Raw genomic sequence first — 25,655 nt, 5'->3', positions numbered from 1 at the left:
GGTGGCTGAGGTTATATACCAAGACAAGAGGTGATTTGGGCACTGAGGCACCTGCCATGCACTCCTCCATGAACACTCAGCACCTTACCCTTCAGGGTCTGTCTCCTCACACTGTACGGTGATCTCCCCTCAGGCCTCACTTGCTGCTGGGACCTCAGGGCTGGACAGGGCTGCTTTGTTAAGCTGGCCCAGCTCTTCCCAATTTACCTTCAACTAACATTTGTTCAGCACCTAACTGGCACCAGGCCCTATGGCAACAGGGAGGATAGAGAAACGCAGAGACACAGGCCGCCTGCCAGGAGCTCACGGTAATAGATTGTTGCTGCCAGGCTGCAAGTGGAATGGAAGAGGCAAGTAAAAGTGATGTGAAAGCCTAGGGCAGGGGTTTTAGGGGCAGGCTGCCAGAGGAGAGGACACATGAAATGTAGGGAGGAGGTGAAGAGAGGAGGTTGTTCCTGGCAGACTCCAGCCCCAACCAAGGATCTGCTTTGTGCCTCTTGGGTCCTGGGAATAGCCCCTGGAGAGCAGAGCAAATGCAGAGAGGTCGGGGGCTGGGAGTAGAGGTGTCATCTGAGTCTCAGCCTCATACCACAGGGTAGCTGTCCTCAAGGAGAAGGGACTGGCAGAGAGAAAAACGCACAGCTCCCAGCTGGGCATCGATGGGCTTGGATTGTTAACATGGGGTATGCATTTGGTTTGACAAAGCCCATTCGGATTTAACATTTTATATTTGGAAAATGTGAAAAGTATACCTGCCATTTTGGTAATAAAGGCTAAATTCGACTAGGTTTTGGTTGGAAAAGCAGGGCTTTAAAAAGAAAAAAAAGGTTAAGGAACACGACCCCTGGAGACAGAAATGGATTTTTAGCAGGGCAGTGACAGGCATGGGCCAGGAAGGACTGTGGACCAGAGATCATTAAAGGATGGAGAGATGGAAGCATGATTCAGGGCCTGGCACTGCAGGTGGAGAGATATTTAAGACATAAAACCAGAGACCTCAGTGACCAATTAAATGTGCAGGGCAAAAAGAGGGAGTCAAGGTGGGATCCCATGGTTGGATGCCTGGTTGGTAGCGGGCAGAGAGGAGGGGGCTGGGGGGGCTGTGGTGTGGGGTGAGCAGGAGTGATGGTCCATTTGCAGATTGATTTTTAAAGAGGCTGCAGGACACAGGAGTAGGCAAAGGCCCCTGAGTGTTTTAATGTCTGGGTTCACAGTCCAGAGGGCAGCCAACAAGGACTAGAATGCACTGCCCCAGCTCCTGCTGCCTCACAGCCCAGCTTGACTGCACACCAAGAGCAGGGGGCAAGTGGCTCTGAGGGGCTGTGCCTCTGGTGCTCTCTGAACCACCCAGGGGGTGTCAGGCATCTGTTTTCACTACATGGGGCACCATGGCTCACACTGTCCCTTGCTTCTCTGCTCTGCCTGAGGGATGTGGAGGTTGGAAGCTGGAGAGAGCTAGGTTCTCAAAGCATGTGCTAGGAAGCTGAAGCCTGCACAAGAGGTGATGCTGTGCTTGGTACAGCAGCTTCAGCAGGCTCAGAGGGTTCTGTCTGGCCAGGATTATCTAAACTCCCCCAGGACAGCAGCCCTGCTCTAGGTGCTGGGGCCTCTCTAGAGCAGCCCTGGCATTAGGCCTCTTTCTCTTCCCTTCTCTCATTAAAACTTGCTGATCTGGTGCCTGTCCTGCCTGCTCAGCCCAACTCCCCAATCAGTTGGGGAGTTGACAGTTTCATTGCCACAGGACAGTGGTTTCTAGATAATACAATTGCCTCAAATACCTCTCAGGACTATTTTCATTTTAATTAGGGCGTAACACTGTAACCCAAGGAATGGTGCTCTGATGGGGAATTTCAGCAGCAATGGGGGTTGGGGTGGGAATTATTTTGTTCACTGTATATTTACATTGGGGGTAAATGTTTGCTTTCTTACAAGAATGGTGCAGGCTACTTCTGGGGGCAAAGGATTAATTCTACTAGTACACACCAAAAATAGCTGAGATTCTGAAAATTCAAATCTTAGCAGGTTGTGGCCACAGGGCAGCCTCAGACCTTCTGGGTAAGGGGAGGAAGCTGGTGTTTGAGGCTGCAAGATTGGTCCTTAGAGAGGGCAGTGGAGATATATCAGCAAACTCCACCCTGAGGCCAGCCCTGGAAGGGAGGCCGTTGGAGAAAGGCAGCGTCAAGTGGTGGCTAGGACCCTGTTCTAACTAAAAATAGAACCTCTGGGAGAAGGACCTCAGCCGGCACTGGATGTGCAGAGCACAGAGTCTCACTCTTAGAAGCAACTTGTTCCTAAGTACATGGGCGAGCATCAGGACTGGGCTCAGGGACCATCCAGGCACTGAAACACTGAGCCCCAGGCCGCCTGGCTGGATTGAGGAGGAGGCTGAGCCTTAGTGGGTGTACAGGTATCCTGGATTCCCACAGGCACATTGTACCTACCAAGACGAGTTCTCCTTGTTCCTCATTGGTGGGACGAGTCTCTCCGAATGGCTCCACTCTGGACAGCATTGGGTCAGGGATGGACCTGAGCTGCCAGTGAGCCAGAGCCATGGGCAGGCGGCAGTAGAGTGGGGGTGCTCAGGGATGCTGCCAGCCCTGGGTGAGACAGCCCCTAGCAGCTCTGGGTCAGAACAACAGAATATCCAAGTGAAAATGGAAAACGATCACTTGTCATCACTTGTCTTTATTTTTAAACATTTTGACAATTAATGCTTTGAAGACCTTGATTCCTAGGAGTTTTGGAGTAGTAACTCACCCTAGTTTGTAAGGTATTAACAACTTTATATTCCTCCTTCAGTAGTACTTTAGGACCTATTATCCAGGTATTAGCTGGGGCCTTTCTTCCCCTCGAACTCTGGGTGAAATGGCCTTGAATTCACCCATGGACAGGCTGCGCAAATCTAAAACTCTCCCATTTTGCTGGGATGCGATATTCTTCAGGCTGCTTCTGCGTCTTGGGCTGCATCCAAACATCACTCACATTAGCATCTGTGAGTTTAGCAGCTGTTAGTGAAGTGTTTTGGGGATCTCAGGAAGGGAGATCCTTCCAGCCCAGCAACTCGCGACCATGTCTGGGTTCGTGCTGGAGTTCCACATTCTGCGCCCTCCACCAGGCCAGGGCAACCACTTTCCCTGGAGGCCTTGCCAGCCAGCACTCAGCAAAGAAATTCTCCAATTCTTCTCTTTAAAAGGAATTTTGATCCCAATTGTAAAGATAATGCAGCTTTCTTTACCTTTTTTTTTTTGAGACAGAGTCTCACTCCCTCCCCCAGGCTGGAGTGCAGTGGCGCGATCTCGGCTCACTGCAACGTCCTCCTCCCGGGTTCAAGCAATTTTCCTGCCTCAGCCTCCCGAGTAGCTGGGACTACAGGCGCCCACCACCATGCCCAGCTAATTTTTGTATTTTTAGTAGAGATGGAGTTTCACCATATTGGCCAGGATGGTCCCAATCTCTTGACCTCGTGATCCCCCCACCTTGGCCTCCCAAAGTGCTGGGATTACAGACAGGAGCCACTGTGCCTGGCCTCTTTACCTTTTTAAAGGCATAATTTGCTTTTAAAATAAAAATTCATTTCAAGTTCATTTTAAGGAATTTCCCAGAAGCTCTTATAAGTCAGGTGAAGAGTCATGGTGGTGCAGGCCCTGACACTTGTCGTGTTTGTGTTTTGCAGTTTCCACCTGGATGTTTGAGGTTGTGTAGATGTCGCCGGTACCCTTGAGAGTGGAGCTGGGGGGTGCAGACTGAGCAGTGAACAGAAGGAGCCTTGGACAGGGCTGGGCCAGCCTCCCGGTAAGTAAGCAGTAGTTTCTGGTGGTGACGGGGGTGATGCACACTTTTTGGTTGGGCCCATCACATGAGGTGCGGACAAGGCCCTTTGCATGAGGATGAGCTTCCAGACACTCAGGTCATTGCTATGAAGTCCCCTTATCCTGCTGACTCAAGACCTACCATAGAATCTGAAGGACCTTAAAAGTCACTAGTCCACCCCCTGCCCATGGTTCAGCAAGGACAGAAGCCCCTTTACAGCATCCTGTGCTCACTCTGACTCCCAGCAGAGAGAACTCCCCACCTGACAAGGCAGCCTGTTCCACCTTCCCATTACTGAGCAGCTCTTGCCCTTAGGAAGTTCTCCCCCATGCCCTCAGCTGCAATCTGCCTGTCTGTAACAACCATCTGGTTTCCTAGTTCTGGCCTCTGAGGTTCTAGAGAACCAGCCTAATCCTTCTTCCACATGGCAGCCCAGCAGATGTTCTGGGACAGAATGATAGAGAGGAGAAGTGCAGGATGTGGGGCTAGAGACAAGCCTGGTTGAAATCCTGACTCCACTGTTATCTGTGTGACCTTGAGCAAGTTTGTTAATCTCTTTGTGACTTAGTTTCTTTATCTTTTATTTTTTTTTTTTTGAGACAGGGTCTCCCTCTTTCACCCGGGCTGGAGTGCAGTGGTGTGATCTCAGCTCACTGCAACCTCTGCCTCCCAGGTTCAAGCGATTCTCCTGCCTCAGCCTCCCAAGTAGCTGGGACTACAGGTGCACACCGCCATGCCCACCTAATTTTTGTATTTTTAATAGAGACAGGGTTTCACCATGTTGGCCAGGCTGGTCTCAAACTCCTGACCTCAGGTGATCCACCCACCTCGGCCTCCCAAAGTGCTGGGATTACAGACATGAGCCACTGCACCCAGCCTATCTTTATTTTGTTCAAGTAAAACTGGAACAATAATATCGATCTCATAGATTGGTCCTGGGGGCGAAAATACATCATGAATAAAAGTTGCCTGGTAGTATTATGTCACCAATTCCCTGTCATCAGCTGGCTGTCCTACAATTCAATTGTATTCTGACATGAACTACCCCAAGTTGAAGGGCACACAAGCTAACTACTACAAGATAAAGGACAAGGTTGCCAATATGACCATCCCCACCTCAGGCACCAGTCACAAGTGGGGTCCCCAGGTCACCCACACTTCCAACTGACTTGGCTATAAATTTAGGAGTTCCCATGACCCCTCTTCAGGTTCAATAATTCATTAGAATGAGTCACAGAACTCACCAAAAGTATGGTACTTGCAATCATATTTCAAAGGGTCCAACTCTGGAACACCCACATGGAAGAGATGCATCCATAGGTCAGGGTGTAAGGTGGGGTACACAGAGCTTCCGTGCTCTCTCCTGTGGAATCCAGGCCCATAACTCTCCCAGCACATCAATGTGTTCACCAACTAGGAAGTTCCCCCACACCTTGATGTCCAGAGTTTTTTAAAAAATCAAGGGGCATTTGTTACAGAGGCATGAGTGGTTAAATCATTTGCCACTTGTCTGGACTCAATCTCTAGCCCCTCTGCCCACTTTGGAAGTGGTGGGATGGGGGCGGGTGTGGTGGGGGGTGGAGCTGATGCTACGGGCTTCTAATCATGTGCTTCGGTTTTCTGGGGTGGCTAGACCCTTCCTTGAAACTAAGGGCCTATCATAAGTTACCTTATTAGTATAAACTCAGGTTCAGTGGAAAGGGGCTCATGATGAATAACAAAAGACATTCCTACTGTCTTTTGGGCATTTTAGGAATTCCAAATGTTTTTGAAACTCTGTGCCAGGAACCAGGGACAAAGACGAGATATTGTCTTTCTTATATCACACCTGGCTCATCACACACTGGTCTCCTCTGATCTTCAGCATCCTGGTTAGCTTCTTTCTGTGATATCGAGGTTGACCTGTTCCCATTATCTGGTTGGGAAACTGGGCATTCTCAGTCTTTTTCTGGATATTCTTCTTTTTGTCAGTGTAGCTCAAGATTTAATTAGTTTTTTAGACTAAAACACATAATTACAGTTATTTAGTGTGCACCTGTTTATAATTGAATCACAAGCCTCTCATTACTTGAATTCCTAATGCTAAGATGACTTAAGCCCCTAAATCACACATAATAAGAGTAGTTAATAGCACTTGCTATATACCAAGCCCTGTTTTAAATACTCCACATACATTAACTTCACTAATCCTCACAAGTACATTTCAAGGTAGTTAATTTACTACAGTCTCCATTTTATATGTGGGGAAACAGGCACAAAGCAGTTAAGTAACTAGCTCAAGATTACACAGATAATAAGTGGCACAGCTGAGATTTGAACCCAGATAGTCTTGTTCCAGAGTCTGTGCTTTTAATCGCTAAGCCATTCTGCACATAACTTTTTGGAGACAGAAGGAAGGAGCACAAGAGGATGCCTCTGATTCACAAAGCCAAAGGGTTGGCTCAGGCCCCTGTTGTGATGGTGATGGAGTCAGGGCTTCCATGTCCTACACCACCCCCACTGGAGTACCTCTGGAGCAACCCTCTGGGGCTGGGCTCTAAGAAGGGAAGGCAGACCCTGGGGCATAGCGGTGTGAGCTCCTGTCCATCAGGCCCAGAGCTTCTTGGTTCTTTGCACTTCAGGGAGGGCAGAGCTACTTCGCAGCCTTCACAGACCAGTTACTGGGGAATGCAACCACTCCACGGGGAAGGGGAGTTGGTCAACCTTTTCCTGCCTGGAAGGCTCAGTACAAGGCTGTGCTGGCCAAAATGATCCCAGTGCCAGAGAAGCTGAGAGTTCGGTTGGCTTGGAGCCTGGAGTCCTAGGGAGCACTGGGGGCTCACATGCCTATGCTCACATCCAGTGTACTTGCTGGGGAAGGGGAGTTGCTTGTTGCTGTTTTAAAAATAACATCAAAGGTTCAGGGCTTTGAATGCGCCGAAGAGAATTAATTTACTATGATGAGTCACTAAACAGAGAAGGAGTGGGGTTCGATGAGGTGATGTCTCTGGAAGAGTTTTGTTCTGCAGTGCTGCCTGCCCAGAAGAATCTGAGTGGGGGCCACATGTCTGTGTGGCTCTGATGCAGTCCTATTATGTTTGACTTTGTCATCCCTTCTTATCCTCAAGGTCCAGGGATGAGGTTGGGTGTGAGCGTAATAGAGGTGAAATATTCTTAATTAACCCCATGCACATGGGATTGACTGGAATCCACAAGGCCAATGTGTGTTCTTTGCAGATGTTTCTCTTTTGGCATCTGACTTGTGGGAGAGGCTCTGGGGGAAAGCGGGAAGGTCTCTTGCTCCAGGAAACCCAGATCTTCCATCCTTCTGCCTTTATTACATGAATTTATCTGTCTCCAACTCAGATAAATCATAGAGTGTCAGAGCTAGAAGGGACCCCAGAGGTCATTCGGTTCATTTTCTCATTTAGAGCTGGGCAAAATGAGACCCAAAGAGAGGCAATGACTTGCCCAAGCCCATGCAGCTACTGAGTGACAGATAGGGGCAAGATTGCAGGTGCCTGACTTCTAGTCTAGAGCTCAGTCCACCAGCAACATCCCTGACTCAATCACTCTTTTTCCATTCAGATGAAAGGAAAGGGTCTGGATTTAAATGTTGCTAAGTATGACCACAACCATTCTAGCAGCCTGCCAAATCTGTTCCAAAATCTTTCTTTACAGAATCTTTTTTTTTTTTTGGCTCCCACTCCCAGCAGACCCCTTCCCCTACCTCCAACCGTTCATCTCCATCCCCTATTATCAAATATTTTGCCAACACTGCTGGTAAGTGTGGTGCTGGTTGGGGGAGATCAGGCAAGGGCTTTCATAAGAAGATGACTAACTAGTGGAATGATTAAGATCATCATAGGTCCTGGTTCGGCAGCTTTGCAGAAGGGGGCCATGGTGGCATTTGGAGCACTCCCACTGCCTGTTAAAAATTTTAGGCAAATTAAACTTAACAGAGTTTGAGCAAAGCATGATTCAGGAACTGGGGAGCCCTCAGAACCAGAATGGTTTCTGAGTGACTCTGAGTCTGCCACATGATTGGATACATTTATGGACAGAAAAAGGAAAGTGACCTACAGAATATGGAAGTGAGATACAGAAATGGCTGGATTGGTTACGGCTTTGTATTTGCTTTATTGGAATAGTGTTTGAATAGTTGGCTACCTGTGATTGGTGGAAGCTCAGCTGCTGTGGTTGGCTGAGACTCAGCTACTTGTCACAAGAGTAGGTTACAGTCTATTATACATCAAGTTGGGTTACAGTTTATTATACGTGGAAAAGCCCTTAGGCCACACTTAAAATATGTAAGGAGGCAGCTTTAGGCCAAACTTAATGTAACGTGTCCCAGGCCAAGTGTATGATAACAGGTGGTGGTTTGAATGAGAGGAGGGGCCTAGACAGCTATGGGACATGGCCTGTGATGTGAGAGTCAGATTATGTGAGGTTTTGTGCCATCTTATGTCAGACTTGCTAGAAATGGCCAACACCTGGAATGGATGCCTTCCATTACATGTTGCAACCATTAACATCTAAACTATAGATATTTCAACCATGGCTGCTCACTAGGGATTAGGGAGCTTTTGAAAAATCCTGATGTCCAGGTCATACCTCAGACTAATTATGTTAGAATATCTGGCATCAATAGTTTTTAAAGTTCCCAGGTGATGCTATTGTGTACCCAAGGTTGAGAACCACTGCTCTAGCCTGAGGGCTCAGGCCATCAGCTAACCCTTGAGGAACTCTGTCCATGTGCCTTCCCTTGAACGAGCTGTTTGCCTTTCCCCTAAAGGAAGAATGCAAACAAGAACAACAGGAAACCATCTGTGTATTCTGGGCTGATGGGATGGCCTTCCACTGTCCTCCAAGCTTATCTATGGCATCATTCTCCCCTCACCCCACCCAGAGAGACTGCAAGGGTAGAGGGTGGAGTTCTGGTAGAATATGGAAGAAGAGGTTACAGGCAGCTCAGAGACAGCAAGAATATGCCCTACTGGACATCAGCAAAGCCTCCTTTATAATGAGCTTCTGACCAGAATCAAGGGTAGGCTGGGACCAATAGGACTGCTGGAGCAAGGCTGGAGGGAGCCAGTACTGGCCAGCCACGGGCAAAGGGCAGATCAGGACCTGGGAGGCCAGGAGCCTTCTCCCAAAGAACAAGAGAACATTCTCCTCATGGAATGGGAGCCCATGGAGGTAAAGCAAGGGAGTGGCAGGTTATGGATGAGGACCCAGGTGTCTTGGTCCCTTGTAATGCTCTTTTATTTGTATCTTCACATATATGTTAAAAAGCTAATTATTGTTCAGCCAAAGTACATGCTGCCTTCTGCTGAGAAGAGAATCAGCCAGCAGGGAGAAGGCCAACGCTCTGTAAGGCTGCCCTGGGTGCTAAAGGGGCAGAGCACTGACTTAAAGGCCTTGCAGTGCTGACGCAGGAAAGGAGACGGGCTTCGCCAAATTCCCACAGCCGGGAAGTGAAGCCCGGAACTGCAGGCTTACTCTTCAGAAGGGCTCCAAGATAGCAACAGAAAACATTTCTTCATTCATCATTCACACATTTTAAAAAGCATGCTTGATTAGAAAAAATCCACAGCTTTCCCCCAGCTTGACTCCCCAGGGGCTGTCGTGGTCCTTGCTCCAGGGAGCAGGTTTACACACAGCACGTGGGGTTCTGGCAGCCGGGCAGCATGGCACCCTGCAAACCATATTTAGTTGTTGTTTCTCAACATGAGTTGAGTGGGATTGGAGAGAAAATAATTTTCCATTAATAAAGTTGCACACCTCTTTTTAAACTTGGAGTAAGAATCTGATTCTGCATTAAGACAAGTTTCACAGAAACAGATTCACCTTCACCAATAAATTCCTTTCCAGGGGCCAGAGCGAAGTTTAAGTTGTAAAGAAAAGCACTGGGCAAAGTTTTAGTAGTTTTAGTAGTTCCTGTGCTCTTTTAGTAGTAGTCTTAGTAGGCCCTGTTTAATAGTAGTGTTCTTTTGTGAATTTCCCACCATAATTTTTTTTTCTTTTTAGTTCTGGGGTACGTGTGCAGGATGTGCAGGTTTGTTACATAGGTAAATGTGTGCCATGGTGGTTTGCTGCGCCTATCGACCCATTACCTAGGTGTTAAGCCCAGCATGCATTAGCTATTTCCACCATAATTTTTGAGGGGCCTTCTTAGAGGGTTTCCATTTTAGATGAAGTACTAATTTCCAGTAAGTAGCTTACCACTACATAGGTGTGCATCACAGAAATGCTCAACAAGGTCTGCAGGTCATGTTTCCATTCGGGGAACTCTCTACGCCAAGCCAAGTGTGACCATTTAAGGACTGGCTAGTTGGGGAAGGGAGTGGACACCTGAACCCATGTTTTTACTTAGTCTCATGGCACGTCAGCGCCCCTATAGATGGGTATATGGGGCCGCTGCCGGCATCCTGCCCTCCTCCCCGGGCTCTGCCTCCACCATCCTAGGAACAGCCGCATCCCACTGAGAATCCAACCAAACCTAGCCCTGTGCTCTGGGAAACGTGTACCCCGATGGGGAGCACCAACCTGACCTCATTCCCTCTCCCCTTCTCTGTAGCGTTCCAGGAGCGGATTGCAAACGCACCGGGAAAATGAGCGAAGAGACGGTCCCCGAGGCTGCCTCGCCGCCGCCCCCGCAGGAGCAGCCTTACTTTGACCGCTTCTCAGAGGACGACCCCGAGTACATGCGCCTTCGCAACCGGGCGGCGGACCTGCGGCAGGACTTCAACCTGATGGAGCAGAAGAAGCGCGTCACCATGATCTTGCAGAGTCCCGTGAGTGGGGCTGACCCGGGCGGGAAGGGTGCAGGGGGCGCTGTCTCTTCAGGGCGTATACCCATCCGAAAGATGAGTAACTCCTCTTCCCCTTGCTCAGGGTCAGTAGAAATGTAAGCCCACCGAGCAAGACGGATCTGGTCACCTGGGGCCTTGACCTCCCTTGTAACTGGTGGATGGCAGAACCTGGCTTGTGTGGGGCAGTTTGGCTCGGTGCCAGGGGGAGGTGGGATGGAGACAGGAGTCCCCCTCAGTTTCCTGTGCCCCTTCGGAGCCTCAGTTCCCAGTCTTCCCTCCTCACCCAAAGCTATGACAATGAACGGGCAAAATCCATGTAAACTGGAGACCAGCAGGGTGCCAGGAGGAGGGCTTGGGGCTCCCTTTACTGAACACCATAAAGTAAGAACTTTCTGTCGGGACAAATGAAGCTTTGGCATGAATGGGATGGGGCTGAGGAGGACCTGGAAGCCCCAGGAGGTGGGGAGAGTGGAGGGCTCAGCAGGGCTATGGGATGCGGTGCGGGAAGGGAAGGCAAGTCGGGATCACTCACGTCCCTTCTTACCTGGGGCCGGTGGATTCCTGCCTGGCATGGACACAGAGCTCCTCCTTGAGGCAGGTAGTGCCTTGAGAAGGCCGAAGCGTGGGCCCTGTGGACCACTGAAGGCAGAGTGAGATCAGTGTGGAGGAGGCAAGAGGGGTCTGACTGAGGAAGAGCTTGGGGGGCCTCAGGAATCAGCCCATGATCCTAAGGATCGGGAAGCCCAGGGACAGAGGTGGCATCTCCAGTTGCTTGCCAGGATGGGCTTAGGAGGTGGGAGCCACTCTGCCTTGGCCTTCTGGGCTCCAGAGAGCCAGGGCCTGTGCAGGGGCTGTGTGAGGCCTTGGCTGGGAGCCATGGTGCATACTCAGGCTACACAGAGCAGCTCCAGGGAGTGGGCTGAGGGCCAGTATCTGTGCCCAGATATTGTGTTGGGGAGCCTGGAGGAATATGGCAGATGCTGAAAGCACTGGGGTGAGGAGCCCCTGGGAAAACCCCCAGAGTGTGACTAGGAGGGGTGGCAAGGGGGTTAGGAGAGGCGGCAGAGTTAGCACCAGCCCAGATTTCAGGGCTCAGGCAGGAAACAGGGATTGGAGGAGGGCCTGCTTCCTTCTGTCCTTTTATAGGTTGGCCAACACACCTAAGTGGCCGCCCATTTCCTCCTGAGTGTTTTCTCCTGCCACCTGGTGGGCAGGATTCCTTGCTTATGGCCTCATGGTCTGAAAAGCCAGGCTTAGAGTTGGACATCAGGAGTGGAAGCGACCTCAGAGGTCATCAAATCCTCCTGTTCTTCCTCCTACCCTTTCATTAAGCACATGAGGAAACTGAGGCCCGAAAGAATCACAGACACCGCTAATGGAGAGGGATGGTGGCTCTCTCCATTCAGTCCTGCCTAAAAAAATGTCCTTCATTACTAAAGTGAAGTCCTACCATGTCTGATGGTGGGGAGGGGTCTTGGCCCTCATTTAGACACAGAAAGGACCTGGAATCTGGATTACTGCCCACAGAGCAAGGGAACACAAGATCCATTCCCAGCATTTCTTTGTTGCTTCCCATACAGCAATTCCTGAGGTCCTGGTGGAACTGCTCAGTGTCCCCTGTGGCTGGGGACCCTGAGCATGGCCCTGACCTAGCTGACCCAGGGGCAAGGGGTGGGCACTTGGAAGAGCTCATTGTTGGGCAGCTGTGTGAGAGGCTGTGGGGGGACCAGCACCTCGGGGCCTGCTTCAGTCTTTCAGGGAGGAGCTGGAAGGCCTCATCCAGGAGCAGATGAAGAAGGGGAACAACTCCTCCAACATCTGGGCCCTGCGACAGATCGCGGACTTCATGGCCAGCACCTCCCACGCAGTCTTCCCAACATCTTCCATGAGTATGTGGTGTCTGGGGAGCTGCCAGGAGCAGAGGTGGAGGGGAGGGTGGGGTGGGGAAGAGAGGGAGGAGCAGCAAGAAGCATCTGGTTGCCAGGCTACGGAGCAAGCAGCCTATTGTGTTATCAGGCCTTGGGGAGCTCAGCAGCAGCCAGAGAGGTATCTGGCTCTGCTTCTGATGTTGCCGCAAATTAAATGTACACAGAAGAATTACCCCTGATGCCAGGAATAAGAGGGTGGAGGTGACTTCAGCGGATGGGAGGAGACCACTGAAGCCTGTGTTTCCATGCCCCACTAGACAGGCCAACCTGACTCCACAGATGAGGGCTGAGAGGAGCCAGCCAGGGCTATGCAGGAAGCCACCCTCCTGGGCTGTTGTGCTCTGCCCGTAACATTTAAAAAACAAGCATCAAAAAAATAACTCCCCCTCAATAAGATTATTACAGGATTATGGCTGAAAACTGTGAAAATAACCAAGAAAGGGAAGCAGAAATCATTCTACTGTGTTCTTAAAGCCCTCATATTACTATTCTTAATATTTTGGTGAACATATATCTTTCCAGTCCTTTTTTTCTTAACATATATAGATTATGCAAACACAAATGTAATCACATAAAATATGGTTCTATAATATGGTTTTTGGTGGATACATGCTATTTAATAAATTTCCCATTGTTGGACTTTTAGGTTATTTCCAGCTTTTTCTATTAGGAACAACAATGCAATAAACATCCTTGTAAATAAACCTAAGATTATATCCATGATTATTTTCTTAAGATAAATTACTAGTAGAATTGCTGAATTGAAGTACATGCTTGCATGTTTTAAAGACTTTAATGCAGAATGGCAGATTACATCCTTTCTCCAAATTGATCCAATTTACGTTCCCAACAGCAATGCGGTAGAGTGCCCATTTCCTCTACCCTGGTCCACAGTGTACACTATACCATTTGTTTCATCCTCCTGATTCAGTAGGTGACAAATAATACCTTATTTGTGTTTTAATGTGCACTTATTTGACTACTGATGAGGTTGGATATATTAATGTATTTTCACATACATATCGGACATGATTTTCTTCCTTTCTCTCTCTCTTTCTCTCTTTCGTTTTCTTTTCTTCTTCCTTTCCTTTTCCTTTTCTTTCCTTTTTCTTTTCTTTTCTTTCTTTTCTTTTCTTCTTCCTTTCCTTTTTTTCTTTTCTTTCCTTTCTTTCTCATAGAATCTCACTCTGTTGCCCAGGCTAGAGTGCAATGGTGCAATCTCAGCCCCCTGCAACCTTCCAGGCTCAAGCAATCCTCCCACTTCAGCCTGCCAAGTAGCTGGGACCACGGGCATGCACCACACACCTGGCTAATTTTTGTATTTTTTGTGGAGACAGGGTTTCACCATGTTGCCCAGGCTGGTTTGGAACTTCTGGGTTCAAGTGATCCACCCACCTCGGCCTCCCAAAATGTTAGCATTACAGACATGAGCCACTGTGCCCGGCCCTGACTTTCTTTTTATAGTAAACTGCCTTTTTACATCCTTTGCCTATTTTCCTATTAGTGTATTATTTTCTTATAGAGTTTTACATTTTTATAAAGTAAAGCTATTTCTCTATTATCAGTCAAATATATTGCTTTTTTTTTCCAGTTTCTCCTTTGTCTTTTAGTTTTGTCCATGGCATTTTTTTTGTCTTGTAGAATTCTTTAGTTTCTGTGTAGTGGAAACCATTGTAATTTTCCTTTGTGTGTTCTGCTTTTGACTGCATGCTTAGAAATACCTTTCCCATGTTTCATCATCCGATGGCAAAAATACCCTTAATTATGCATTTGCCAATTTTTCTCAACTGTTTGTACAAGTTTATTCTTTACAATAACTTTAGGCCAGGTACAATGGTTCGTGCCTGTAATCCCAGCACTTTGGGAGGCCAAAGTGGGTGGATCACCTGAAGTCAGGAGTTTGAGACCAGCCCGGTCAACATGGTGAAACCCTGTCTCTACTAAAAATACAAAAATTAGCCAGGCATGGTAGTGCATGCCTGTAATCCCAGCTACTTGGGAGGCTGAGGCGGGAGAATTATTTGAACCCTACAGGTGGAGGTTGCAGTGAGCTGAGATCACACCACTGCACTCCAGCCTGAGCTACAGAGCAAGATTCCATCTCAAAAAAGCAAAAACAAAAATCAAACTTTAGAATTATTTTGTCAAGTGCCCCCATTGACCTTAAAAATCCCTTTTGGGATTTTGATTGGGATTACATTAAATGAATAAGTTGATTTGGTGAAGAATTTATAAATTTATAATTTTATGTTAGAATATAAGCTCTGTAGGGGAAATTTGTATGTTTGGTCCACTGCTATATCCTTTGATTTACAATGTATCTGGCACATAGTAGGTACTTAAAAACATTTACATGAGTGAATTGTAAATCTTTTCAGAAATGAGATATGTCTTTTATTTATTTAAGTCTTCTTTCATATCCATCAGAAAAGTTTAGTAATTATTTTCATGTAGTTCTGACTAATTTCTTATGAAGTTTATTCTGGAATTTTTAAATAACTTTGTTATTTTAAGTGAATCTTTATCCATTCTATTTTCTTTCTGGTTATAGTTCTCATTTAAGATAAATTGTTAGAGATATATATATATATATATACACACACACATATAAGTGTGTGTGTGGGTGTGTGTATACACTAGCCCCTTATTGAACTCTTATTTAAATTTTAATATCATCTCAGTTAATTCTTTTGGCTGTTGTATATACAAAAATCACATAATCTGCAAATTGTGATCATTTTGCTTCCTTCATTTCAACATTTACCCATTGGTTTATTTTTCCAGTTTTCTCATTGCATCTGTTAGAACTTTCAGAACAATGTTTAATAATAGGTTAGCTATCCTTGTCTTATTTCTGACTTTAATGGAAGTTGTTTTACCACAAGAGTTTGAGATAATTATTTTTTATCATGTTGAGGAAATATCTTTTTATTCTAGTTCACTATGAGTTTTTCTCAGGAATGGATGTTGAATGTCATAAAATACATTTTGGCCATTTATTGTGTTTTTTTTCCCTTGGACTATTGAGGTGATGAGTTTTAGTAACAGATTTCTGAGTATTGAACTCCTTTTTCATTACTGAAATAAATCATTCCTGGTCTTGATGCATTCTTTTAAAAATACCCTTCTGGATTTGATTTTCCAGAATTTTATTAAAGATTTTTGCATTCATATTCACACGTGAGATTGGTTAGTAGTTCACTTTTTGGGCAGTCTTTACCTAGTATTTATACCACGACTGTAATTTCATAACATGAATCAAGGTGATTTCACTCTCTTCTTTACCCTGATATAATTTAAATAAGATAGGAAATCTCTGTTCCTTGAGATTTATTATTGACTTAGAATGTCATCTAGATCTGGAATATTTTTAGGGATTTTCGATGTTTTTGCCTCGGTTTCATCTGGAGTTTCCAAATTTATTTTGCTGCTTCTTGGTTAAATTTTCGTTATATATTTTGTGTAAAATAATCCATTTTATGGAGTTTTTCAAAATTATGAGAGTCATTTACAATATTATTTTTATCATTCAAATTTCCTGCTAAAGTAGATGAGATAACATCCCATTCTCATTCCCGGTGCTATGTAAATTTTTGCTTTCTCTTTATTGACCAATCTAGATATTTGTTTATTCATAGATCATCTCACATAAGCCAGTTCTTGGATTTACTTATTGGTCCTGTTATTCTTTCTGCTTCCTGATTCATTAGTTTTATTTCTATATTCATTAATCCTTTTCCATAACTTTTCTATTTTGTTGTTTATGTATTTTCTAGAGGAGCATAAAATGTATTTATTTTTATACTTAATTCAATAATAAAGACATTTAAGGCTATAAATTTTTTCTATGAGTATGTGTTTGGCCTTATCTCAGGAATTTGACACATAGTGATTCTTTTATTGTTAATTTCTAAGTAGCTTGCAGTTGCTGTCTGGACTTTATTTTTCTTCTAAGGGTTATTTAGGAGTGTTTTCTTATTTCCAAGTGATTGAATGCTTAGTCTTTTAAAGGTTTGCTAATAGCATTGGATTTTATCGCATTATGTTTAGAAAACGTGGCCTATTTAATTTCTGTGTTGGAGATGTATTCAGGTATTCTTTGTGGCCTAATAATATCATTTAAAAATGATAATGGGTATATACCATCTCTATAGCGTGGTATTTAATCTATATTTTTGTTTTAATTTGATTTTGTAAAAAATTTCCTCCCATTATATTTGATTTCTGTTCATTTCTCTTGGTATTTATGATAGTTTTTGCTTTCTATGTCTTGAAATATTCATGGCATAAGCATGACTGATAGTTATAGCTTCATTATTGATTGTACCTTTAATTCATATAAAATGACCTACAAAATAGCTTCTTTGTGTTAAGAGAATATCGTTTTGCCCAACTTCTATTTTGATAATAATGTGATGACCTCTATATAGTTTTTGTTTATATTTGCGTGGTGTACTTTTGATCTTCCTTTTATTTTTACCTCTTTGAGGCCACTTTATTTTAGTGGGGATTTTTTTGTTTTGTTTTTGAGACAGGATCTTGCTCTGTCTCCTAGGCTGGAGAGCAATGGTGCAAACACAGCTTACTGCAGCCTCAACCTCCTGGGCTCAAGTGATCTTCCTGCCTCAGCCTCCCAAGTAGCTGGGACTACAGGCATGTGCCACCATGCCTGGGCAATTTTTAAATTTTTTATAGAGATGAGTTCTCACTATGTTGCCCAGGCTGATCTCAAACTCCTAGGCTCAAGTGAGTTTTCTGCATCAGCTTCCCAGAGTGCTGGGATTACAGGTGTGAGCCACTGTGCCTGGCCTGTTTTTATTTTTTGTAAACTTCCTATAGCATTGCCATCTGAGATTCTGTGGCTATAACAGAGAAATGAGATAGCCACTTTTTTTGGTTCCTTTTTAGGTTGCCAAACATTTTTTTTCTAGATGCTTATGGATATTTTCCCCTTATCCCTGTATTTCAGAAATGTTACCAGGAAGCATATAATTGTAGCGTTTTTTCTTTATATGAACTTTCCCCATAATCAGTGAGTACTCGCATGCACAGGTCTTTTTTTTTTTTTTTCAGTTCAGAAAATGTTTCTTCTACCATATTCATATGGCTTATCTATAGCCTGGCTCTCTGGTTTTTATCTCCCAAATCTGTCATATTCTCTACCATCCTTTCCATGTCTGTCCTTATACTCTTCCTCCTGAGAAAGGAACAGGGCTGACCAGCATTCGCATTGCCTCACCAATCAGCATCTGTCAGGAAGACAGATGGATGCCTGAAAATCTGCTTAGTACACATCCAGGATATCTGATTCAGGGATGTGGAGAGGGGAAGTTTCAAGTACCATGAGTTCAAGCCCTGATGGGTTGTTATCTGTCTAGCTCCATTTGCCTTAGAAATTGGGGTTTTGAGCATCAGTGTGCCCTTAAGTCTTAGCTTTCAGGGATCATGGTGAGTTTTCATCTTTTTCTGTGTTTTCTTAGGTACTTTGACTAAATGGCTCAGTTAGATCTGATTTATAAACATGACATTTAGCCATCCTAACTTTCGTGAGGCCAATTAGAATAAGCTTTTAAAAAGTTATTGTAATATTATTTTATTTTTAAAATGGATACATAATAGTTGTACATATTTATGGGGTACATGTGGCATTTTTATATATAAATATAATGTAATGATCAAATCAGGATAATTGGAAAAACCATCACCTCAAACACGTATAATTTCTTTTTTTTATTTTTTATTTTTTATTATTATACTTTAGGTTTTAGGGTACATGTGCACAATGTGCAGGTTTGTTACATATGTATCCATGTGCCATGTTGTTTTGCTGCACCCATTAACTCGTCATTTAGCATTAGGTATATCTCCTAATGCTGTCCCTCCCCCCTCCCCCCACCCCACAACAGTCCCCTGAGTGTGATGTTCCCCTTCCTGTGTCCATGAGTTCTCATTGTTCAATTCCCACCTATGAGTGAGTACATGCGGTGTTTGGTTTTTTGTCCTTGCGATAGTTTACTGATAATTTCTTTATTGGGAACATTCCACATCTTTTCTTCTAGCTGATTTGAAATACACTATGAATTCTTGTTAACTATAGTTGCCCTATTGTACTTTCAAATTCTAGAACTTATTCAGTCTGTCTGTGTTTTTGTACTCATTAATTAACCTCTCTTCATCCCCCTCTCTTGAGACTCAGAGCAGGGGATCGTGAGCTCCTTTTGAGCCCTCCTGTTCTCTTCTTCTTCTGCTCCTTGTACCTGTGGGTGAGGTCATCCTCTTAGTTGAACCTCCGTGGGGTTGGGGAGAGGGACTGTCTTTGATACAGACACAGATGATGTGATGGGGGTGTTTTCAGGCCTGTTCTGGCTCCCTGGCCATCACTGGGGCCCCATGGTTATTTGTAGGAGAAGTATTCAAAGATCTGTGGTATAGACTATATAGACCTCCCAACATCAGCCCCACCTGCCCACCTTTGCCTGGGGCCCTGTGCTTTTGACATGCCCTCCTTGCTGCTAGGCATGAAGCAGAGAGGTAATTTCTTGTCTGGGGAACTCACAGAGTGGGAGGAGGCAATCCCAAGCTGGTCAATTTGAATTAGAAATCCTTAACTTTGGAAGTTTGTTGTTGTCCTTGGCAGTCTAACTAGGCTTTTGGACCACTGCTGTCCCTGCTATCTGTGTTTGCAGGGCACCTGCCCTGGAAGCGTATCACCTCTGGTTGGCAAGGCCCTTGTGTGCGTCTCCTGACATGGGTGATTCAAGGCCTGCTCTGCTCGCTGGATGTTGGCCCAGCACCCAGTCTGCCCTCGCTTTTGTAGACCACGTCATCACTTCCACTAATGGCACACTCGATGCAGGACATACATCGTACTGCAGCAAGGTTCACAGAGGTGGTAAAAGCTTCCAAAGAGCATCCTGATCCATTAAAATCTTTGGTGGGAGCTGGGAGAGGCACCATCAGGAGGCTCCCAGCCAGACACCATTTTAAGCCAGAACCTTTCCTATTGATTCTCTTATTGGTTCCTAGATGCTGATTCAGGCGCTGGAGCTCAGATGCCCTCTGCTCCTTTCCTGAGGCATGTAGGCAGTGGTCATCATGGTTAATGGGATAGACTGGATGTCATCTCCTAGACACTTGCATGCTCTGAGGACAAGACTATCAAACCCTCTAGGCCCATTTCCAAATCCCTTCCACATCCCCTCAAATTCCCAGAAAGAATCACTGTATAGCTAAGGGACTGCATGCCCAGAGAGGAGCCTAGGTACCCTGCCTGAGGCCTCTGGCCTTTCAGCCAGCCACAGCTGCACTCACTTCCAGAAGTTTATGACTTGTTAGAAAAACTTGAGGAAGTTACTTGCAGGCTGATCTGGCTTTCTTTTTTTGGGGGGGTGAGGGAGACGGAGTCTCGCTCTGTCCCCAGGCTGGCGTGCAGTGGTGCACTGCAACCTCCACCTCCCAGGTTCAAACGATTCTCCTGCCTCAGCCTCCTGAGTAGCTGGGATTACAGGCATGTGCCACCACGCCCACCTAATTTTTGTATTTTTAGTAGAGACGGGGTTCCACTGTGTTGGCCAGGATGGTCTTGATCTCTTGACCTTGTGATCCGCCCACCTTGACCTCCCAAAATGCTGGGATTACAGTTGTGAGCCACCACGCCCAGCCCTGATATGGCTTTCTATTTTCCCTGTTTCTAAATCACAGAAAATGTGATTACATGGTGTCGTTAAAACAATGTAATAGCTGGTTTAATGACTAGTAACTTCTTCATTAGTAATAACTGATGAAATATACCCATGTTTCCACTCAGAGATTTATTCTTGCTTTGATTCAGTGCCCATCTTCAGAGTTTATGGTAAGCTTGGCATTCCCAGAACCTGTGTGGCATTCCCAGAACCCTTCATTCTGTGGCCTTGAGACTGGCCATGATTTTTTAGCAAAAGCTTATCTGAATGAGCAGACTTTATTGGGCACAAATGTCGATTCTGTGGACTCCTCCCCCAGGTAAAAGTCAAAGAATGTTTAATTCCCTGCCTGGGGAAGTCTCCTGTGCAGTTTTAGTGCCTGTGAGAATTTGGAGAACACTGGAGCAAGGAAGGGGAGGGCAGATGGGCCCTGTCCCTGAGAGAACTGCACTGTCCCTGCAGATGTCTCCATGATGACGCCCATCAATGACCTACACACGGCTGACTCTTTGAACCTGGCCAAAGGGGAGCGGCTCATGCGGTGCAAGATCAGCAGTGTCTACCGACTCCTGGACCTCTATGGCTGGGCCCAGCTGAGTGACACCTATGTCACGGTGAGCAGAACACCCTGGAGTTGGGTGGGGCACTGCGTGTGGTCCCACAAAACCCAAAAGGAGATCTCCTCACCCTTGGCATGGCCATGGCACTGCTGGTGACCTTTGGCCAAAATGCACTGAACCCTTCCAAGGTTTTTAACCACTGTGGTCATTGATAAGGCAGCCTGCCCAGCGGGCACTTCTTTGGATGGGAAGGAACATCCTAGAGCTACCCTTGATCATAGTGAGTTTCCTTTTATAGCTCCCTTTCCCCTGCTCCAAATAAAGGCTGAGTCCTTTTTATCTCTTATGGCTGGGGGGAGAGATAAGGATTCATTAGAAGAAGACTTTGGTGCAGTAGATTCAGGGGAAGAGGGGATGCAAGCACGGTGTCCTTGGAAATGTCCCCTCTGCCTCCTTGCCCCTGAGAACTTGTGTCTTTCCTCCAGTTGAGAGTCAGCAAGGAGCAGGACCACTTCCTGATCAGCCCTAAGGGAGTTTCTTGCAGTGAAGTCACAGCATCCAGCCTGGTGAGTACAGTCCAGCATCACCGCCCACTCCTTATTGAAATGACAGCACTCTCTCTGTTCCCACAGTGCTAGGTCATCTCCAAATTGGTCACTGTTGCACTGTGGAGCTCACAATCTGGTAGGGCAGAGAAGACACATGGAACAAACTAAGTGTCCAGAGCATGATGCGACCAAGAGACCAATTGCCAGGAGGAGGTGGCAAGTGCAGTGGGAAGGAGGAGGGATCAGAGATGGGCCTGGCATCCTCTCAGCAGACTCATGGGATGGCTACGCCTGGGATTAGACCACAATGGTTGGGAATGGGGGGCCTTTCTGGATAGGGGGATACATTAGAATAAGAACCAAAGCAGCAGGAGATTTGTCCGCACTGGCACCATTAGAGATGCTTCTGGGTCCCTTTTCAGTGTTGCTCCTTTTAGATGAGGTAGAGGCTTGCAAAAGTTGCTTTAGTTCAGGAAATACTTCTGGATGGGAGAAGGAAAGCAGTAGAAAGGACTGTCTTAGAAGCAGAAAAGGCCCAATCCTTCTCAGATACATGGGCTGTGGCTGCTGTGCCATGCACCTCGGAGAGGAGGACACCACCTTGGGGGCCTCTGCCAGGCTTGAGATATGCTCAGGTGTAGAGTGCAGCTACTCACTCAAAAGTCCAGGCTCAGCAAGTCATAGGATATCTAGGCAGGGCAGGACTTCTACCATGGCCAAGGCCACTTGAGAGGCAAGAAAGGAAACTGGTGCCCAGGGAGGGTAAGCAACTTGCACAAGGCTACCCAAGGAGGTGATGGCCAAGTCAGAGTTGGGAGCACACAGACAAGGATGACACAGGCTCTGTCTGTAAGGTGTTCATGGTCTGGTTGGGGGAGAGAGGTGAGGTAATCAGCTATTAAAGCTCAGGGTTACAGAGTGTTCCAGTAGAGGTGAAGGAAGCTTGGGGAGCCTGGAAAGGGACACCCTACCCTGCCAGGAGCTGTAGGAGGAAGAGGGAATGAGGGAGGAGGAGTCTAGCTGAAACCATGGTGCAGGAGTGGAGTCAGTAGGATATGAACCAGTGGGGTAAGCAGACTTAGATCATGGTGGCAAGGAGAGGTTTGGCGGAGGTGACTGTGTCCTCAGCAGGAGTGCAGCATGCATCAAGCCCAGATGCATACAAGAGCCCTGTGCATGCATTTGGGAGGACAGGCCGAGTCTGGCTCAAGTATTCAGCATCTGGAGGTGACCTTGGGAAGGGGGATCAGGTCCAAGTGATAAATGGCATGGAAGATCCTGTTATGGTGCTTTGGCTTTATTCTGCTGGACACGCAGAGCCACTGAAATGCAAGCAGGGGAGTAATGCAAGCAGATTTCTGTTGTAGAAAGATCACTCTGAAAGCTGTGTGGAGGCCAATGGACACCTAGGTGGGGCTATTACAGCAAGCTGGGAAGGAAATTCCGGGCCTCTATGCTTAGTAGGCCTGCTGATCAGTTGGATTGGGAATATGGGATTGAGTTTGAGAAGCTGGTGGGACTTTCAAGAGATGTCAGTTGGCATTTGGTTATTCTAGGTTCAGAAGACATGCAGGATGGAGATACAGGTTTAAGTCATGGGCATGAGATGTTTATGGAGTGTGTGTAGACATAGGGCTGCTATGTGTGGTTGTGCAGTTTGTGCACTGCACAAGGGAGCCTGGCTAATGAGGAAGAGAAGAGAGGGTGAAATCCAACCTGTGCTCCACTCACTAAGTGTGTCCTAGCATTGGGCTTCTGTTTTGAATTTGCACAAAGGCAATACCCACACACCAAGCCCTGTGTCCCTGGGCTGTCCTCAAGGCGGGGTACCTGCTTTCTCATTTGTACAAAGGCACCGTATGGGAGGGTGGCTGTTGTATTAGGCTGTGGAGGTTCTTGAATGACAACAGATCACACATCCAACAATGAGATATAAAATATGTAAGATCAGAGAGAGATTATCCAAGAGAGGGAATTCTAAACAGGCCACATGTCTGAGGAAGTGGGGGAGCTGGGCTGAGGGAAACCAAAGGGCAGCACTCCACACTTGGGTTTAAAGTACTTGAGGTGGGAGAGTTGCTGCAGCTTTTAGGGGTCACGCTGCTTTGAAGTCTGTGAAATTCACTTAAAATAGGATATTGTAAGTGGAGATTTGTTGAACATCTTCCTGATGCTTCTGTGTAAGCAAACGCCAGCAGCACATCCCTCCACCCACATTAGAGTCTGTCTCCCTGCTTTGATACCCATCTTGTCCACCTGGGCTTTCTGGGGCGGGGGTGTTGGGCAATTTAAGGAACTGCCCTGTGTGCCACATTCAGGATGTCACGGGTGCCTCAGTTTTAAGGGCTAAAGTTATCGTGAGTTTTAGAGACTATCATCTGGCTTGTTAACGTCCAGGGAACAACTGCAGTCATTGAAGTTAGGTTAACTCCCAGCTGCCGGGAGATTGCACTCTGGGAAGCTGGGGAGGTGTTCAGTGAGAGCACACTGGGAGGGGCTGGCTTCAGGATTTGGATTTGTGCTGGGTGATTTGAGAGAGAATTCTGTTTACCTTGGATTGTGGGCTTTCAGGACACAGGAAATTCTGTGATTGAATATTTTACTACTTTTTATCCAGGAGGCAGGGGAGTAGGGGCACGGAGTGAGGCTAGAGCTGTCATTGGTAAAGCAGCCGCAGCCTCTGAGCCTCATTGAGAAAGGGCTCAGTGTAGACATTACTCCCCTTGGAAGGCCTCTCAGATGCTTCTTTTCTGATGGGATGAAAGACTCCCCCTGTCTCTGTCTAGAGAATTCTGTGCATGACTCTTTTCTAGCACTTTGCTACCCCATGTGTTGTCTGTGGATCACTTGAGAACTTGTTAGAAATGCAGGCTCTCAGGGCCCCCTCAGCCTCTGAATCAGAACCTGCATTTGACTGGGCTTCAGGTGATTCATGTGAACAAAGTCTGAGAAACTCTGCTCTCGCATTTCTCCTGCTGAATTATAATCATCTGTGCTCCCGTTAGACTGTGCGCTCACTGAGGGCAGGAACTGGTTTGTTTTCTTCCAACACCAAGGCTGTCATTGCTCATGGTGTCTGGAATGCGTGAAGACAGGTGGGCGGCACATGCTGGGCCCACCAGCTGGGAGAGGAGTGAGGGGCCTCTGCCACCCTGTTGCCATAAGTCTCTCTTCTTCCCTGGTGCAGATCAAGGTGAATATTCTGGGAGAGGTGGTGGAGAAGGGCAGCAGCTGCTTCCCAGTGGACACCACAGGCTTCTGTCTGCACTCGGCCATCTATGCAGCGAGGCCCGACGTGCGCTGCATCATCCACCTGCACACACCGGCCACAGCAGCGGTGAGTGGGCTCGTTCTCAGCCACCCAAGGAAAGACGTAAGGCATCTGAGGTTGTAGCAATCTCGTCACTTAAAACAGTCTGGAAAGATCTAGAACTCAGGCCAAGGTGAAGCAAGAGAACTCCCAACGTGGAAACGCCCAGCCTCTCCGTCTTTCTGACTACTGAAGTCATAGCATAACATGAAGATGTGGAATGTCTGCTCCATTGCATCCCCCACATACTGCATACACAAGCAGTACCTGCTAAGTTTCTACTCAGGTCAGTCCTGTTGGACCAAGGCGTGGGGCCTGCCCCCACAAAGCCAGGCTCTGGCACAGGAGATATCTTGACAGAGGACAAACAGTTGGTGGGAACCTGGACTGTGCCCTTTTTCCCATAGCTCAGGGTAGGCTGAGAGTAGGGGACGGAGCAAGCAAAACTGGGAGAGAATAGAAAGAAGAGACTCAATGAGCAGGTTGTCCACCTCTGGTCATTTCTCCATGTGTACCTAAGACACTGTGATGTCACTTGGAAAGACGGCAGGCAGACAACCAGTTCTGTGTACTCCCCCCGAACCCTACCCTATCCTGCTGACCCCCAGGCCACACACATGCAGGGACAGAGTAGGCTGACTTGTCATCAGCCCGTTTCCTCAGCAAAACACACTGGTTATGAGCATTCAGACTTTCCAGAGTTTAGACTAAGATGTGAAGATGTATTTGTGCTGAGTGTGCATCTTTGCAGAGCTCAGGGCTGAGTCAGGGCAGAATGAGTGAAGGAGGGCAAGGGTTCCTCTAAACCTCTCCATGCCCCTTGCTACAAAATAAATAAATATATTATTGCACTCTCTGTCCACCATGAGCAGCTTACTTTTAATAAGTGGTGGGGGAATGTGTTTCAACCCTGGTCCCCAGCACTTGTATTGTCCTAGTCCCAGCGGCAAGAAATTGCTTTTGAAGTGGGACCTTTATATTGGGCAGCAAATAATTTCATTCATTTTAAAATGGGACTTTTCA

At 46.6% G+C, this 25,655-nt stretch overlaps 1 protein-coding gene across 1 annotated transcript in view; it reads left to right on the top strand.

Moving 5' to 3' along the window:
• Nucleotides 1-25,655, top strand: part of ADD2 (adducin 2) — a 111,611-nt gene that overhangs the window by 51,480 nt on the left and 34,476 nt on the right. Inside the window, exons 2-7 of the mRNA XM_003262521.4 lie at nucleotides 3,674-3,792; nucleotides 10,370-10,586; nucleotides 12,355-12,493; nucleotides 20,677-20,828; nucleotides 21,260-21,340; nucleotides 24,510-24,659. Coding sequence (XP_003262569.1) covers nucleotides 10,404-10,586; nucleotides 12,355-12,493; nucleotides 20,677-20,828; nucleotides 21,260-21,340; nucleotides 24,510-24,659 — 705 coding nt within the window. The 5' untranslated portion in view covers nucleotides 3,674-3,792; nucleotides 10,370-10,403. The remainder of the gene's footprint in view (nucleotides 1-3,673; nucleotides 3,793-10,369; nucleotides 10,587-12,354; nucleotides 12,494-20,676; nucleotides 20,829-21,259; nucleotides 21,341-24,509; nucleotides 24,660-25,655) is intronic.

Source organism: Nomascus leucogenys, chromosome 14, assembly GCF_006542625.1.
Source record: "Nomascus leucogenys isolate Asia chromosome 14, Asia_NLE_v1, whole genome shotgun sequence".
Classification (NCBI taxonomy): domain Eukaryota; kingdom Metazoa; phylum Chordata; class Mammalia; order Primates; family Hylobatidae; genus Nomascus; species Nomascus leucogenys.
The sequence above is the reverse complement of the archived record's forward strand: the minus strand, read 5'-3'. Positions and strand labels throughout refer to the sequence as shown.